The following is an 18179-nucleotide window of genomic DNA, read 5'->3' on the forward strand; positions in this document are numbered from 1 at the left end:
CCGTTTGTGTCAAAGCAATCGGTCTGGGTAATACCCCCTGCTGCGGACTTCTTTGTTCTCGAATAAGCCCCTCCCCCATTCTGGTGTGGAGATAGAACCCAAAGCACATGATCCAGGGCTCTACCTCGGAACCACACCCAGGTTCTCAAACTGCTTCAACTGTATTTTTCAAGTTCCTACCACCCTGAGATCAAAACGTCTCTTTTCACTAACATCCTTGAGAGAAAGGGGTTGGGTACTGAAAGCAGCTTGCGGGAGAAGAAAGTGTTGTGTGGTGACTGAGTGTGGGTTTGGAAGTCCCATGCCCAGTGGGTGCCTTGCTCTTCCAGCTACCAACTGGGAAACCCAGGGCACACAAAATTTGATTTCTTTAGTTAATTCCCTCCCCGACCTCTACCGGTAAAACGAGGACAATAGGATGTCTGCCATCGGGTTGTTGTAAGGAGTGTATTGATGATCTATGCAATGTCTTCTGAACAGTACCCATTACAAGGTGAGAATGCCGAGACACAGCTCACTGCTAGAGCGCTTGTCTCACTCGCCCAAGGCCTCCACTCCCCAACACTTTAAGATGCTAATATTCTCCAAACAGTCAAACTTTAAGTTAAAGCAGGGTGTGGTCTCTCAAGTCTGCACTGTCTTCTCTCCAGAGACCTGGGCTAGAGCGCTCACGGCTAGCCTGGACCATCCTGTGAAATTCTGTCTCAACAAACAAAACACCAGAAACCAAAACAAGTTGAGACAGGTGATATAGGCTCCCAAATAACTACAAGCTAGCAGCCTGAAAATCTTTTTAAAAGAATAAACTCCAGAGAAATTCTCCTTTGTGTATATCCTCAAAAATAAAATAATTGAGAAAACAAATTTTTAAATGATTTATTTTATGTGCACTGGTGTTTTGCCTGCATGAATGTCTGTTATGAAGGTCTCAGATCCCATGGGACTGGAATTACAAACAGTTTTGTGAACTGATATGGGAGTGCTGGGAATTGAACCTGGATCCTTTGGAAGAGCAGCCAGTGCTCTTAACCACTGAGCCATCTCTCCAGGCCCAGGAAAACAAATTCTATCTTGAAAAACTACTGAGTGATTCCCGATATGTTCTTGTATGACAACGAATAAGGAACCAAGTTAGCGTATCCGTTGACACTCAGCTCACCTGTACTGAACCTGGGATGAGCTATTCATCTAGCACCTAGGCTCGGTGCTCTTGTTGTTTTTTTACATCTTCCTTAATCCATTCACCAACAGAGTCTCAAACTGGGCTGGAATTCACTATCCAACCGAGGAGGGGGCCTGAGGCTGAAGGTGAGCTCTTGCCTCTTTCACTCAGGTATCAGGATTATAAGTGTGAGCAGAACTCCTGGCTCACCTCAGATTGATTGTTTTATAGTCACCCTCGGCTTAGAGCGGGATAATCCAACGAAATTTCAATTAGAGTCAAAGACTTATTGGCTGCGACACTCATAGAATGATTATTTAATCAAGGGGCAGAAGAAAACAGACAAGCCCCTTGGCTAGTGTTCGGAATCTTCATGATTGGAGGATACCAATGGTGACTGAACAGACCTAAGCCAACGTGGTGTTTCGGCGTCAGCAGAGGCAAGTGGCCTGGATGTGTAACCTCCAGCATCGGACCTCAAAGGACAGGCACATTTCCTGTAACAGCTTCATTTCCCCCGCGTTCCCTGGGGAAAGAGGGCGGTGAGCTCTGTTGATGGCATCGGCTGACATCACTGGCTGGGACCACGGGGACGCTGGGCCCACCTCAGCAGTGGCCTGACTGCATCAACCTCTGGGTTTCCCAGCTCCTGCCACGTGAGCCGACCTAATATGGCCAGGCTCGGGAGCAGCCCAGGAGCGCTTCCTTTCTCCTGCTAAAGGAGAGAAGGCTGGAACAAATGCGTCAAGTCAAACACAATCTGAAGAAAAGCAAATGGGGATTTGGGTTCGCGCCTGGCCAGATGCAAATCCCCAGGGCGGCAGAAACTCCAACCTTGGGGTATCAATCATTGAATTAAAAAACAAAGCTTTTGCTGCCTCCCCCTTCTGTCTTGCTTGTCCCTGAATCTTCTTCAGCCCCGGGACAGATCCCAAAGCTCTAGTCTCCTTTAGGGACCTGAGGAGCCCTGGGGGGTGGGGTGGGCTGCTGGGAACCTGGTGGCGGAGCCTCTGGTCCTAGCAGCCTAGGGGGAGATGCTGCAAGGCGTGTCTGGGCTGTGCTCATGTGATAAAGGGAGGGAAAAACAAGGAGGGGGGAGGAGGCTACGAGGTGGCTTTTTTTTTTTTTTTTTTTCTTTTAAGGAGTTTGCCACGAGCGCGTCCCCTTCATTCGCAGTCCGGGCGCGTTCTCAGCAGGATCGCGGAGAGCCGGTGCTCCTCACCCCTAGTCCCCGTGGTCCTGGGAGCACGTCCCCTAGCCCCTCGGCGTCCCCGCGGTCCCTGGAAGGCCGCTAGCCAGCGGGTATAGAAGAGCCACTGAGCCATGGGCGCAGGCAGTTCTACCGAGCAGCGGAGTCCCGAGCAGCCGGCGGGGAGCGACACGCCGAGTGAGCTGGAGCTCAGTGGCCACGGGCCCGCAGCGGAAGCACCAGGAGCAGCTGAAGAACCTGCCGAGGCGGACCCCGCCACCAAGGTATGCTGCGGCCACCTGCCTGGGTGGGGCGGGATGGAGATGGGGCGTCCTGGCGGTTTCCGCCTGCCACAACTTCTCGCCGGTGCAGACCGGCTGCAAACTCGAGCGCAGCCCTTTGCAGGCTCTCGGGGTCTGTCGCACCGGGGCGGGGCTGGCATCTTTGTCGTGGGTCCCTAAGGGCGGCGACCTAGCCCTTCCGCAGCCATCAAATCTGCCCCTGCCCGCCGCTCTCCAGCCTTCCCTCTCTTCCGGTGGGCTGGCAGCCTGGGGGATGGCCGGTGGGGCATCCATAAGAACTGACCATGGCCAGGCATTTGAAGCTACTCACACCCCCCCAGGTACATGGTCCCAGAGAGGGAAAGTCGGAACGTGTTTTGGAGCGTTGCTAACCTGGGTCCTAGGTTCCCCACCCAGTATTGGCCTTGACACCAGCTTCCACCCGGGCCACCGGATTGGTACTCAGAGTCCTGCGGCAGCGCCTGGGACACCGCCTAGCTGATGCAGAGAGCCTGGCGTGTAGCTCTGTTCCAGACAGAGAGAACCAGAGCAGAAGCACCAATGGAGGGCTAGGCAAAGCTCCTGGCATCCTGTCTCCCTTTCTCACAGTTTGCTGCCTGTGGACTCAGTCGGATAAACAAATACTGGAGTTAGAAGTTTGCCACCGATGTAGGCAAAGGCTTAAGCGAGCGTTCCATACACTCTTTCTGTCGAGTCTACTGAAAATCTCTAGAAATACTGCGTTTTCCAGGCCTGCTTGGTTCGAGGTCGGAATATTTCATCTGGTACAACACAGCCTCTATCTTTGTGTCTTATTCTATTATAGTATTTTCTTTAGTTGTTTTTCTTTTGTTGTTGTTCGGGGTTGTTAATTAATTTGCTTACTTGTTTTTTGAGACAGTCTCCCTCTAACCAGGCTGGCTTGGAACTCACGAACTGGCCCAACTAGTGGCAATCCTCCTGCCTCAGCCTCTCAAATGACTTTGCAGCCACGCCCGGCTGGCGACATGGCATTTTAGCTGTTTTCCAGCACGTGTTTGTGAGCAAGACTTCACATAGGTGGATTTATGCTCTTCCTACAAAACATGTGAACAACCAAACAACTTGAAGAAAAATCAACCAATGGCTGAATTTGGGGATAGAGAGTAGAGAGGACCGTTAGGAATGTCTCTGGAAATGTAAACATCTTTCTGTGTAGAACAAAAACCATTGAGGTCCAGGTAAATCTCACAGAAGTCGGACCTATCCCCTTGACCTCTTTAGTTGTCCTGTTATAGTATAGGCTGACGGTGCCACTTAAGAGTTTTTACCTCCACTTTTTTAACTAATTGCTACTTGTAAAATCCAGCGTCCTCACCGCTTCGCTTGGGATGCTTAGGTTTCCTAACCTCACCTCACCTTCTGTGGTACAGTCTCCATCCTTTGGATGCCTCAGTTACATTTGAATACTGTGTAACAATCTTTATTTTTCTTTTTACTTCTTTCTTTCCTTTTTTTTTTTTTTTTTCTTTTGAGCCAGGGTTTTTCTGTAGCTTTTGGAGCCTGTCCTGGAATGAGCTCATGTAGACCAGAAAGAGTACAGGTGTGTGCATGATCTGTGTGTAGGGGAGGGGTAAATGTGCCCTGGTGCTCACGTGTGAAGGTCAGACAGCAGCCCTGTGGAGCTGGTTCTCTCCTACCTCCCTGAGCCGTGGCCTTGAACTCCTGCAGCCAGCTCTGCCTGGTGAGACGTCGCACAGCCCCACCCCATGTTTTGACGACCGCTGCTGTCAGCATAGTTCCGGTTTGGAATACAGCAATTATAAGGTATAACTGCCAAAAATTTGTAGTCAGGAGGCATTCCTTACCTCGGTTTTTTCACGACTTGAAGTAGTATTATCTGTTTACACTGAAATATGGACCATATCCCCTTCCCAATAAATTACATTTGTTTACTTAAAAAAAATCCATTCCTTTCTTTTCCACCTTCCATATACCCCCAACCTGTATCTCCTTTCTCCATCCTAGGCAACCGCCATCTTGAAACATTCAATCTCTTTCATAAGATGACTTAAGTGACATCCACAGCCACAGCATCCTTAATGCGTTGGCCAGTTTCCCAGGTATCAATTTGGAGATGGATCGATACACTTGCATGTGCTTGTTGGAATATATATGTGTTCCTTCATTTCATCCCACGGATCACGCAGGCTTTCTTGACCTAAGACTTTTCAATAGGACCTCAGAATTAAGAATGATTTGGCACCCCCAAATTCTACCCTTGCTCTCTATCTTAAGCCCCAGTCCCTGACTTCCAAGGTGGAGAGGTCCCATCTGTCACTCTTGGCGCCTTAGCCCTTTGGTCCCTTCCCGGTAGAGTCTACATTGTGGATTTAGGGGCTTTTAAACTAATAGCTTGGCTGGTCTGCATGCTCCACAAGGTAAGAGCCTCTCTGATTTTGCTGACAAACTGCCCTCTGTGTGAGGCATGGTTCCTGGCATGGCATGTTGGGACTTAGATGGAGAGAAGTGATGCTATTGGCCCTTGGGTTTTTGTCGGCAAATGCCAGCTGTCTTTCCCCTGCTTCACCTCTAACCTCCTTTTGATTTATTAGGTTTATTTATCAGAAAGTGACTGAATCTAGCTTATTTCGTAATTAGTAGATGGAGGAGACGATGGAGGGAGAAACGCAGAGACGAAGATTTGTTTTGTTCTTTGGAAGTAGTGGCTTGGCTGGGTCTGGAAGCCCACATTTGCAGTCCTAGCACGGAAGGCCGAGGTAGGGGGACTGCCGTGACTGCCTTTGAAGCCAGTCAGGGCTATGTGAAACTTTGCTTGTTTTTTTTTTTTTTTTTGCTTTTATTTATTTATTTATTTTGCTCAGATGACACATACACTGAGTTACTTATGGGTTACATCATGAATATATAATCTTGATGGATGTAAAGACATTTGGGGGAGGTTTACTAGATCGTATACGGTTTTCCCCTTTTTGGGTAGAATGATCTTTTCTTTTTTCCTTTTTATGTAATTAATCGTTAAAGATTATAATCAGATTTTTTTCTGTATGCATTGTCAAACATTTATATCATACATGCTACACATTTAGTAAATCAGTTGGTTTAGGGTTTTTGTTTTGTTTCTTAGACAAGGAGTCCTTCTGTAGCCCAGGCTCTCCTGGAAACTCCCAGTGCATCCCAGGCTGGCCTTGAACTTGATCCTCCTGCCTCAGCCTCCAGCTTCTGAAATTACAACTGGGAGCCAACACTCTATTCAGCTTCCTTTCTTTTCTGTTAATATATTTTTTAAAATCTTAGATCAACATATAAAGAAATGGGTTTCCTCACGGCATCTGTGTAAAGTCTATATTTTATTATTTATTGGATGCTAGAAAGGGAACCCAGAGCGTGTACACTAACACAGTCCCCATGCCCTTTTCTGGTGACTTTAGTTAGCAATTATTCCCTCAGAGTCCCCAAAGGCAGATTCCTAATTGAATTCTGCCACATGCCCACATAGAGTGCTAAACTTGTTTGTTTGTATGCTTTTTAAAACTTTATTTATTTATTTGTTTGTTGGTTTGTTTGAGACATTGTTTCTCTGTAGCGCTTGGAGCCTGTCCTGGAACTAGCTCTTGTAGACCAGGCTGGCCTCGAATTCACAGAGATCCGTCTGGCTCTGCCTCCAGAGTGCTGGGATTAAAGGCCTGTGCCACCACCGCCCTACATTTGTATGCTTTTTGAGGCAAGGTTTCTCTGTATAGCCCTGGCTGTCATGGACCTGGCTTTGTACACCAGGTTGGCCTTGAGCTCAGAGACCTGCCAGCCTCAGCCTCCTGTGTACTACCACCCAGCATCTTTGTTTTTAAAGAAATTATTACATATTGTGTGTGTGTGTGTGTGTGTGTGTGTGTGTGTGTGTGTGGTTGTGTGTGCACATGCCGTGGAGGCCAGAGTGGGCTTCAGATTCTTTGGAGCAGGAGTTCCAGGCTGTTGTGTGCTCCCTGGTGTGGGTGCTGGGATCCCTTCAGTCCTCTGACAATAAGTGTGCTTAGCCATTGAGCCATCTCTAGCTTCTGGGAGTTAAACAATATCTTCTTCCTCTTTCTCTTGTTTTGGGGCTTGCCAAGCAAGCTCACAACCTCAGGCCAATAGAGTTAAACCTTTGATTGCTCAAGTTTAACATTTCAATGCCCTGTGTTTTGGTTTTATCTCGACACACTTCGGTAAAATGCAGGGAGTCCCGTGGTCAGGCTTCAGTCTTCATATGCAAATCCTAGGGGGAAATGGCCTGGTCGGTTATTTGCCGGCTTTGAGACTTTGTGGCTACTCTTGGGGATGGTGAGGTTGGCTTCTCACACCCTCCACTGCGTGTTTATAAACTCGGTGCTCTGCAAGCTTATATTCATTCAGTTGCTGCCTGACCGACCAGTGACTAACGAATGGGCTTCCATTGCCCTGGTCGATCTCAATTTCTGGAGCCAAATTGAAGGTCAAATTTGGCACTCAGAATGCCTCTGAAGTAACCTTTGCTTTTAATCTTTGTTTTTAAATAAATGATTACGTGTGTGTGTGTGTGTGTGTGTGTGTGTGTGTGATAGTCCAAGCTGACTCCAAACTCACTATGTAGAGGATGCTATCCTTAAACCTCAGATTCTTCCTCTACTGAGGAAGGTGGAGTTTTTGCGTGTGTTACCTATATTCCAGCAGATTTTCCCCTTGACAAGAGGGGGCTGTTCTCTGGCTATCTCAGAGACTAAACCCAGCAAGCGTGCACCTTTGTCATCACAGCCCTTGAGAGACCGAGGTAGGAGCATAGCAAGTTCAAGACCAGCCTGGGCTAGATAGTGAGTTGCAGGTTAACCTGGGATACAGAGTAAAAAGGCCTCAAAACTTAAACAAACAAAAACAGCTGAACATTGGTGATGGAGGAGTGAGTTAGGTTTCAAGTCATTTAGGATTGCCAGGAGGTGAAAGAATATGGCTACATAGTTTGAGGTCAGCCTGGGCTATTGGTAAGTGTACTTGCCGCCCGATTGCGAGAACCAGTGTGCGAGTCCCCAGCACCCACATTAAAAGCTTGGTTTTGTAGCCTGTCATCCCAGTACCAGGTCACTGTTGCCTGGTTAGTCTGACAGCTGGGAGCTCCAGGCTTAGAGCGACCCTGTCTCAAGGGAATAAAGCAGAAAGTAACTGAACTGGCCACCTGTTGTTCTCCTCTGACCTCTGCAGAGCCTCCACTGGGCACGAGCGCACACACTTTTTAGATAGACAAATGTATAATATATTTAGTTTAAGATCTATTAACCTTTCTGGGTATGCATGAGACAAGCTTCTTCCCCTTGCCTAGACTGGTCTCAGGTCCCGGGGCTGATGTGGCTCTTGTCCTCAGCTCCTAGTAACTGGGGTTATAGGCATGCCGGATTGAGTTCCGCTTTAGTGGGCTTCTGTGCTTCTAGATCAGAAACCTCTTCTAAGGAATGACTGTCCAGATGAGCTGGGTTGAGATTGATGTCATAGGAGAAAAAGGACTGAGGAAACCAGACACGGAACCAAAAATTACACATCTTGTAAAGCTTAATACAGAGGGGACTCTATACAGCTAAAACTGTCCTGTTCGGTTGGATTTTATTTATTTAGTTATTTATTTTTTAAGACAGGGTCTCAATGTAACCCAGGCTCACACCAGGCACTCCTTGCCCCAGTCTCTTGAGGGTTAGGATGGCTGTAGGCACTGCATCACACAGAGCTGGGGTTGCTTGTTATCTATCTCTTTATCTTTTGATACCTTGCAGGTCAGATAAACAATTTGGTTTCAGCTTGGTGGCCTGGAACTTAGCAGGAGGAGGCAGCCCACTTTGCCCAGATCCTTTGGGCCCAGTGGAGGAGCTCCTTCAAAACCCCTGCTTCCTGTGAAATTTAGGGCAATCAACACAAAGAAATAGTATCCATGAGTTGAGGCCTGGATGGTAGCTGAGAACCATAGCCTGTTCTTAGCAGGTGGGAAGCCCTGAGTTTCATTCCCGCCCCCACACCACGCAAGTACAAAGGTGTTTTTGTCTTCAACCTAATGAAGCTGCCTGTTTTTTATTGTCTTCTGTAAGTTTTCAAATATATTCAGGGTTTAGGGAACAGAACACCTGTGGAAGAAAAGGATCACGGGAGGCTATGCTCATCACTAACCTAACCTGTGTAGTTAGCTCTGTGTGGGCTGTCCTTTGTGTACTGTGGAACTGGAATATATGACATTCAGCATTTTGAGAAAGCAGTTAAGACCTCCATCTGTTGAAATCCTGAACCCAACTTTCAGCTCTCTTAACCAAAACATTTAAAAACAAGACAGCAGCAGCCAGGCGTGGTGGCGCGCCATTTAATCCCAGCACTGGGAGACAGAGGCAGGCCAGGCCCTTTGTGAGTTCTGGGGCTAGTCAGGGCTACACAGTGAGACCCTGTCTCAGAAAAAGAAGCAAAGTAGAAATACTACAGAGCAAGGTAGGCTAGGAGGAGGGTATGTAATGTATTGTCTGTGTTAGCACATGCGCATACAGTACCATGGCCAGGGTGTGCAGGTCTGAGTCAGTTCTCCAGTTCTCCCACATCCCAGAGCATGAACTTGGGTCCTCAGGCTTAGCAGCAGGTGCTGTTATTCAATGACTGGTCTTGCTGGTAGGGCTACTATAACATTAGTTTAAGAAACAAAACAAAACCTGTGGGCGGTGGTGGCACAGGTCTTTAATCCCAGCACTCAGGAGGCAGAGGCAGGTGGATCTCTGTGAGTTCGAGGCCAACCTGGTCGGTCTACAGAATGAATTCCAAGACAGCCAGGACTGTTACAGAAAGAAACTCTGTCTTGAAAAAGCAAAACTAAAAAGAAAAAAAGGGGGGAGGATTCATTTTTATTTCATAAGTGTGTTTGCCTGAAAATATGATATGCTTACCACATGTGCCTGGTACCCGTGGAGGCCAGAAGAGGGCATCAGATCGTGGAGAACTGGAGTTACAGGTGGTTGTGAGCCACCATGGGAGTGTTGGGAACCGAACCCCTGTCCTGTGCTGAGCCACCTTTCCTGCCCTTTGTCCTTCTGTGATTGATTCTTTGACTCACTGGTTGGATCCTGGGCCTTGGTGCTAGGGGAGGAAAGGATGTGGGTTTGTGATTACTCTTGTTTTGTATTATCAGGGCTTTTCTTTTTCTTTGATTTGGAGATAGGATTTTATCTCAAAGGCCGATACTCCTCCCTTGAAATCACTATGCAGCCAAATCTTGCCCTTGGGTTCCTGAGCCTTCTTTCTCTACCTCCCAAGTGCTGGGATGGTAGGCTTGGGATTATAGGCGTGCGTGTGTGCGTGCGTGCATGCGTGTGTGTGTGTGTGTGTGTGTGTGTGCGTGTGTATGTGTGTGTGTTCTCTCTCCCTAGTGTTCAAGGCTTAGGTGAAAACCCAGACTCATTAAGGTTGGAGCTTGTGTGGGTGGAAAGGAAGGTGTCAGATTTCTTCCCTCTCAAGTATCTAGAGAAGAAAATAAAGGAAAAAGGAAATTATCCTCCTACGAAGTATGCTGTGGGTGGAGGCACCTTTGCAGGAGCCATGTTGGGTGGAGGCTGGTGCCCACAAGCTGTGTCAGGAGTGTGTGTACAAACTGTCCGGTGGAGGTTTATGGGTAGAGGACACTTGCTTACCACGCACAAGGTCCTAGGGGGTTATTTATTTATTTTACTTTATTTTGAGACAGGTCTTTGCTACTTAGTTCTGGCTGGCCTTGAGCTTGCCTCAACCTCCCAAGACCTGGTTTATAGATGAGTGCTGCAGATCGAGCCTAGTCCCCTGTGCCCACCCCACCACATGCATGCACGTGCCAGCACAGACTCCACCCTTGAGTTAGGCTCCCATCTCATTTAGATCTTTTTTTAAAAAAATATTTATTTATTTGTTTATTTATTTATTATGTGTACAATGTTCTGCCTGCATTTATGCCTGCAGGCCAGAAAAGGACACCGATCTCATTACAGATGGCTGTGAGCAACCATGAGGTTGCTGGGAATTGAACTCAGGACCCCTGGAAGAGCAGCCAGTGCTCTTAACCGCTGAGCCATCTCTCCAGCCCTCCCATTTAGATCTTAATCCATCAAAGAAAGTTTAGTTTTATGTCTAAAAGGAGAACTCTGGTTTTATTGTCCATATATGTTTTCTATTACTCTGATGCCATGGGTCACACAATCTCTCTTGTTGAATCTGTTTCTACATATGCATATGTCTGTTTCAATTAAAAAATTCAGACAACTTCCCTCTGTATTTGTATACTAAATTAAAAACATCTGGTTAATTATAACACCAACCATATTGGTTTAAAGGGTGGTGGCGCACGCCTTTAAACCCAGCACCAGCGAGGCAGAAGTAGACGGATCTCTGTGAGTTGGAGGCCAGCCTGGTCTACAGAGTTCCAGGACAGCCTGGGCTGTTAATGCAGAGAAACCCTGTCTCAAAAAAAAAAAAATATGGGAAATTTTTTTTCTATTTCATATCTCACATCCTTGCTTCTCACGACTGAGGTGAGTGGTGAGTTCATGCCCACTGGAGTATTAAAAAATGCAGAAATTGGGCATTGTTTTCTAAACTTCTTAGCATGTGATAAGCATGTGATAAGTATGATCCAGGCATGATTGCACATACCTGTAGGCTTAGCGTTTGAGAGGCTGATGCCAAAGGAGGGAGCGACTGAGGCTAGCCTTGGATACACAGAGAGACCCTGTTTCTAAGGGAAAAGGAACTGTGTCCATATTTCTGAGCTTGGGGATAAAGCCCAGCGATGACAGTTTTTCTGGCTTGGATCTCCAGTGTAGAAAACAGAGATCCACCCGCCTCTGCCTCCCGAGTGCTGGGATTAAAGTTGTGCACCACCCCTTGCCCGGCCAAGCAGATAATTCTTAAGCACGTAGTGTTCACAAGGCACCCGGTTAGATGCTGTGAGCGAAAGGAAAGCACGCAGCATTGGAGGCAACACCGCAGGGTGGGGCTGGAAAGGAGGGACCCTTCAGATTCAGTATTCAGGGACGGATTTAGGAGAAGCGAGAAAGGACGGAACTGCCGTCCATTGGTCCATAACCGTGTAGAGAAATTTTTCCAGATAACTACTTTGAAAAGCAAAGAGTTCGGTACAGGAGAGATGGCTCAGCAGTTATGAGCACTGGCTGCTCTTCCAGAGGTCCTGAGCTCAATTCCCAGCAACCACATGGTGGTGGCTCACAACCTTCTGTAATGAGATCTGGCGCCCTCTGCAGCCATTCATGCAGGCAGAGCACCGTATACATAATAAATAAATCTTAAAAAAAAAAAAAAAGCAAAGAGTATTTTGGAAAAGTATTCTAGCCACATCAAAGACCATTAATGAGGAGGCGAGAAGGATATATTAAGGAGACGGATCTTTTTAAGGGGATAATGGAAAAGGGATGATACATCACGTTTCACCCAATGGTGTAAGAATTGCTCCGACAGTGGAGAGCTTTAAAAGTGATTGTAAGCTCGACACAGAACAGAGTGCAGACGCAGAAGGTCCCCCAGGTGGAGGATGAAACTGGGAAGGACCAGATGGAGACAGGTGGGGCGTGAGGTAGCAAAGGGAGATGACCAGCGAACATTTTCTAAGGATGCTGTTGGCTCCGATGTCTGCCGGCTCAGTGAAATCTGAGCAGAGTACAGGCTTGGCGCAGGGCGGTCAGGAAGACCCAGCAAGTGAGGGGAACAGCTAGCTAGTGGCTCAGCAGGTAAAGGCATTCGCCACACTAGCCCAATGACTTGTTTGATCCACAGAACCCACGACAGAGTTGTCCTCTGACTGCCCGCCATACATATGCCATAGTCTGTGTGTGCCCCGACTTAACACGAACGCATCATATATACCTTTCCTCATTAATAATAAAGACCTAAAAACTAAAACAACAAAAAGCAACCCCCCTTTAAAAAAAAAAGACTCACAATCACTATTCAGGCCCTTAACCTGTAATCCCAGCACTGGGTAAAGCTGACGAAGGAGAAAGATTTAGGAGTCAGATGAGGTTACAAATCAAGTCAGGTGCAATCTTGTCTCAAAACAAAACAAGATTCCCTGTGTTTTTCAGCCTGGCCCTTGAACTCCCAGGTTCAAGTGATGCTTCTGGTTCAGCCTCCCACACATCTTGGACCATTTGTAGATTTATTTATTTATTATGGGTACAGTGTTCTGTCTGCACGTATGTCTGTCTACAGGCCAGAAGAGGGCACCAGATCTCACTGTAGATGGCTGCAAGCCACCGTGTGGTTGCTGGGAATTGAACTCAGGACCTGTGGAAGAGCAGCCAGTGCTCTTAACCTCTGAGGGATCTCTGCAGTCTGAAGGGAGACATTTCAAACTGTTAACTTGCTACTACTTAAAAACATCTGGAAAGAGTGTCCAGGAGGACAGATCTAGATCAGGTTGGCTTCCGGGCATATCTGGAGGACCGGGGAAAGATCCAGCCTGAAGGTGTGCTACCGTTCTTTGAAGCCCTGGAGGCAGTAAGAGTAGCCGAGCTCAGAGCGGTGAGTGCGCCCGCGTCCATTTCTCTTTTTGTCCTCTATCTCCTGCTGTCCTGACTTCCCCTCAGGATGGGCTGAAACCTGGAACTGAGCTCAAATAATCCATTCTTTGATCAGTTCCTTTTTGTCATGGTGGCCTTTTATCACAGCAGCAGAAATGAAGCAAGAACATCACCTGACAGGAGTGATTTGGGCTCCGAATAAGGGTTTACAGGAAGGTGTACCTGCAAGAGGCTGAGGCAGGAGGATTTGAGTTTGAGGCCAGCCGAGGCTATGTAGCCTGATACGAATATACAAATATATAGGTGCAGGCTTCGGCAAACTACGTAATGGCTGACTGACCATCGTGAGATGCTTCTAACTACACTCAGCTACGCATCTCCAATAGTGGTTTTCACGGGAGCACAGACTGGGCGTGGTGTGCACAAAGGTCATCAAGAGGAGGGGATAATGCTATGGAATCTGTAGATGGTGGTCAACAAGGGGTATAGAGAGGAGGAAAGGTGGACAGAAAAGAGATAATAGCGAAGGCAGCGAGTTGGTCAGCTGCCAGAACACCACTTACCATAACGAATCTTCTCCATTAGGAAATGGAGGTCCCTGAGGGTCGACCGCACCCCTTCTGTTTGAAGGTGGGAGAGGAGGTGTCTCAGGGACAGCTCATCTTAGCTTTCAGAGAGGGTGTTTTTTGGGGGGTTAATGCACATACTCAGTGTTGGCTGTTCAGGCCGTGCCAAGGACAAGGCGGCCGGCCGGTTTACTCTCGTAGTTTATGTGTCTGAGTGTATGGTTGCTTTTGGAGTAGATCCGTGCAGGCTCTGGGTTCCAGTTGTCACAGCTGTCGATGCATCACTCCTTTTAAAATGTCCTGTTTGTTGTTGTTGGGGGTGGGCGCCGGGGGATTGTGTGTGCTATGGCTTCAGTATGGCCAGAGGACAACTTCTGGGAGTTGGTCCTCTCCCTCCACCTTGTTTGAGAAAGTCTGTCTTGTTCCTATTGTGCTGTGCACTCCAGGCCAGCTCCAGGTTCCATGAAAGACTCTGGCTTGAAAAATTAAATTGTGGCTGGGCATGGTTGCACATGCCTTGAATCCCAGGCAATTCTCTCTTTCTCTACCTCCTGTCTCACAGGTAGTGTTGGGGGTTGCAGTGTTGGGGTCACAGTCCCAGGACCTAACTCGGGGTTGCTTGCAAAGTGTTTTTCCCTCGAAGCCATCTTGCGGGCTCGTCACTCTTTATTTTAAGCACAGTTTCGCTCTGTAGTCCAAGCTGCCCTGAAATGTACTGTGTAGCCCTTAACACAGGATAATCGTGATTCGGCCTCTCAAGAATTAGGAATAGAGGTGTGAGCCAAAATACTGGCTGGACAGGCCGTGATACTTTGAGCCACACATGATGACACACACACACACACACACACACACACACACACCCCTGAAATCTCAGCAGGGTTAAAGCGGGAGGAGTACTACTAGTTCAGGGATAGCCTGAGCTACATAATAAGCCTGCCTCCTAAGGGGAGGGGTGACAAGAAAAGGAAGGCTGTGAGATGACGTGCTTGCCATCATCCAAGCATGAAGGCTTGAACCATATCCCAGCATCCATGTAATGTATGTATCCATAATCCCACCACTGGCGTAACAAGGACAAGAGGATATCCCCGGGGCTTTCTGGCTACCCTGTCCAACCAAACTGGTGAGCTCCAGGTTCCATGAAAGACTCTGGCCTGAAAAATTAAATTGTGGCTGGGCTATGGTTGCACATGCCTTGAATCCCAGTAGAAACAGAGTTCTCTGTGAGTTTGAGGCCAGCCTGGGCTATGTAGCCAGTTCTAGGCCTGGACTACACAGTGAGACCCCGTCTCAACAAACAGTAACAGTTGGAGCAGCAAGATGGCTTGATGAGTGAAGGCGCTGGTGCCACGCCTGGCCTGAGTGTGGTCCTCCAAACCCACATGGGAAAAGAAGAGAACTGACTCCTTTGAGTTGGCCTTTGACCTCCACATGTGCACCATGCCATGGGTGTGTACACACACATGCACAATAATACGTGTAATAAAAATCTAAAGGGGCTGGGTATGGTGGCACACACTTTCAAACCCAGCACTGGGAAGGCAGAGACAGGTGGATCTGAGTTTGAGGCCAGCCTGGTCTACAGAGTGAGTTCCAGGACAGTCAGGGAGTACACAGAGAAACCCTGTCTTAGACACACACACACACAGAGAGAGAGAGAGAGAGAGAGAGAGAGAGAGAGAGAGAGATTTTAAAAGATGAACAACTGAGGAAGACCTGGCCTCTATATACCTGCACCTATTCTCACATATACATGAGCACACACATACATGAACACAAAGAAATACAGATGCTTCCTTGTGTCTTGTTAGCTTTCGTCATGAAGTGTAGATTGTCATGCAATAAGCCGGAGTGTTTGTTTTGTAGTTCTTAACATTTTATTTTTAAATTTATTCATTTTATTATTACTGTTATTCTTATTACTTTTGTGACAGGGTCTTAACTATGCAGCCCTGGCTATCCTGGAATTCACTCTGCAGACCAGGCTGACCTTGAACTCACAGAGATCTGCCTACTTTTACCCCCCAAATGCCACTATTCTCAGTTTAATTAACTAATTTTTAAGATATACTCTTAATCCTCCTGCCTCAGCTTTCTGATTTTAGGGCTTACAGACCATGTATTGTTATCCTTTGTTTTAACAATTGCTAGATTTTATTATGTTTGGTTCTTTTGTTTTGTTTTGTTTTGTTTTGTTTTTTTGAGACAAGGTTTCTCTGTAATAGCCCTATCTGTCCTGGAACTAGCTCTTGTAGACCCCGCTGGCCTCGACCTCACAAAGATCCACCTTCTGCCTCCTGAGTGCTGGGATTAAAGGTGGCTATATGTGTGGTTGTTACTGATCATTTAAACCCAGTCCTAACAGACTTTCCAGAAGACTGCCTTTTAGAAACTTGTTGTTTGGAATTACTCTTCTCCACTGGGGTGTGAGCACTAAGTTGCACAGAAAGTTCAACGCGTGCTATCCCTTCTCTGAATTTCTAGTCAGGCAGTGCAGTGTAAATAGCAGTGAGGTGGGGGAAAGTGGCCTCCAGGTCACTAAGAGCTGGCCACTTCTTGTTTGTTTCCATCTTTGAAGCAAAGTCTCACTTTGTAGCCCAGGCAAGCCTTGAACTCCTGCCTCAGTCTCCTGAGAGATGGGAATGTTGACGGGCACCATCATGCTGGTGTTTTTATGTGCATTGGTGTTTGCCTGTGTGGATGCCTGTGTACGGGTTTTGGGTCCCCAGGAACTATCATTACAGACGGTTGTGAGTCTGTAGGTGCTGGGAATTGAACCCCCAGGTACTATGGAACAGCGGTCGGAGCTCTTAACCGCTGAACCATCTCTCATGATGAATTTTTTAATTGTTTCAGAAATAACACGGACAAACAAATCATTATTTAGAGTTGAGCTCTAGCTTCTATGTTGTAACTGAGGATATTTAAATGGAAATTTATAATCTTTGTGCCATGTTTTGTAGACAATAAGTCACTCAAGCAGTAGAGAATGCTAGAAATTTTTGTTAAATTCTTTCTTATTATCACGATTTCTTCCAGTCTTGGCACACTGCTGTAGAAAATTGACGCAAAAAAATACTAAACTATAATGAAACTAAAATCCAGGTTGATGAATTTACATACACACACACAGACACACAGATATGCACACACCCTTTATTGATAAACCTCAAGGACTAAAATTTACTTGTAAGAAATTAGGTAATCTTAAGTCTTTTACTTATAATAAACTAAACTTGGTTGCCTTGATCAACATGAAAACTAGTAATTCTTTTAGTAATAACTGAGGTCTTTAGAATGCTTAAATATATAGATATTTTAGTTGTTATCCTATGAGGGGATTTTGTGGTGACTGAGACCCAACGGTAGTATCCAGACTCTAACAGTGATACATTTCAAATGAGTCCCTCAAGACAGGGAGGAATGCAAAGAATGGTGCAGTATTCAGGGAAGTAGGTCATGGTTTAAAGAATTACATTGGACAGGGAAAGCTTTCTCAGGCAGTCAGTCCCTCTGAGCCCTGGGACCCAGCTGGTTCCTTTCCCAGAATGCTTCAGTCTTAGGCAAATCAGGCAGCAGAATGAGAGCTGGATTCAAAGTTCCAGATTCGTTGTTCAAGCTCAGTCTTCAAGAAATAGCATATGTGGGATGGATACTTTTTTTTTTTGGGGGGGGGAGGTCACTGCATAGTCCTGAGATAAATTTTATTTAATGACTAATAGGCAGGGGCTGGAGAGATGAAACTTCCAGCTCTTCCAGAGGATCTGAGTTTGGTTCCCAGAACCCACATCAGAGGCTCAGAATTGCCTATCTCTCCTGCTCCCAGGGATCTGATCCCTTCTTCTGGTCTTTTTGGAAACCCACGCACAAGTGGCGTACAGTCTCATAGATGCACACACACATATTAAAACAAAGTAATAAAAGTAACAGGCAAAAGGAGAGGAGGGGGAAAGAAGAGGGGGTTGAGTACATTTAGCAAGAAAGGGGTGTCAGTGGTTTTAAAGAATTGGGGATTTGGGGTGTTGGAGATACAGTTCAGTCGGTACAGTATTTACCCATCACACATGGTCCTGGGTTCAATGTGTAGCACGGTCCTATTGTCTCAGCACTTGGAGGTGGATGCAGAGGGAACAGAGATTCAAGGTCATCTTCTGTATTGAATAAGAAGCTGCCTTGTGCTACCAGAGACCCTGTCTGAAAACAGACAAATTAAATGACCCAGGGGTCCTATCTGGAAATACTGGGTACTACTGGGGGCTCATCTTTTATAGATAACTGTGGTACCCGTTATCTATGGAGGACTAGGGCTGGACAGTAAAGCAAGTTCATTGACAGCCAGGACTACACAGGGAGACCCTGTTGCAAACCAAACCAATTATGTGGTGCATATGTGTGATGTGTGTGAGTGGGGGGTGCCCTAGTAGACAAAAGAGCAAGAGAAGAGAG

The 18179-nt window shown here is 46.8% G+C and overlaps 1 protein-coding gene across 1 annotated transcript in view; it reads left to right on the forward strand.

Moving 5' to 3' along the window:
* Positions 1 to 2312: 2312 nt before the first annotated feature.
* Akap12 (A-kinase anchoring protein 12) overlaps positions 2313 to 18179 on the forward strand; it is an 86176-nt gene continuing 70309 nt past the window's right edge. Inside the window, exon 1 of the mRNA XM_050135771.1 lies at positions 2313 to 2635. Within this exon, the coding sequence (XP_049991728.1) occupies positions 2486 to 2635 (150 nt within the window). The 5' untranslated portion in view covers positions 2313 to 2485. The remainder of the gene's footprint in view (positions 2636 to 18179) is intronic.

This window comes from Alexandromys fortis, unplaced genomic scaffold, assembly GCF_014885135.2.
Source record: "Alexandromys fortis isolate MF-2015 unplaced genomic scaffold, M_Fortis_MF-2015_v1.1 scaffold_23, whole genome shotgun sequence".
In the NCBI taxonomy this organism is placed as follows: Eukaryota; Metazoa; Chordata; class Mammalia; order Rodentia; family Cricetidae; genus Alexandromys; species Alexandromys fortis.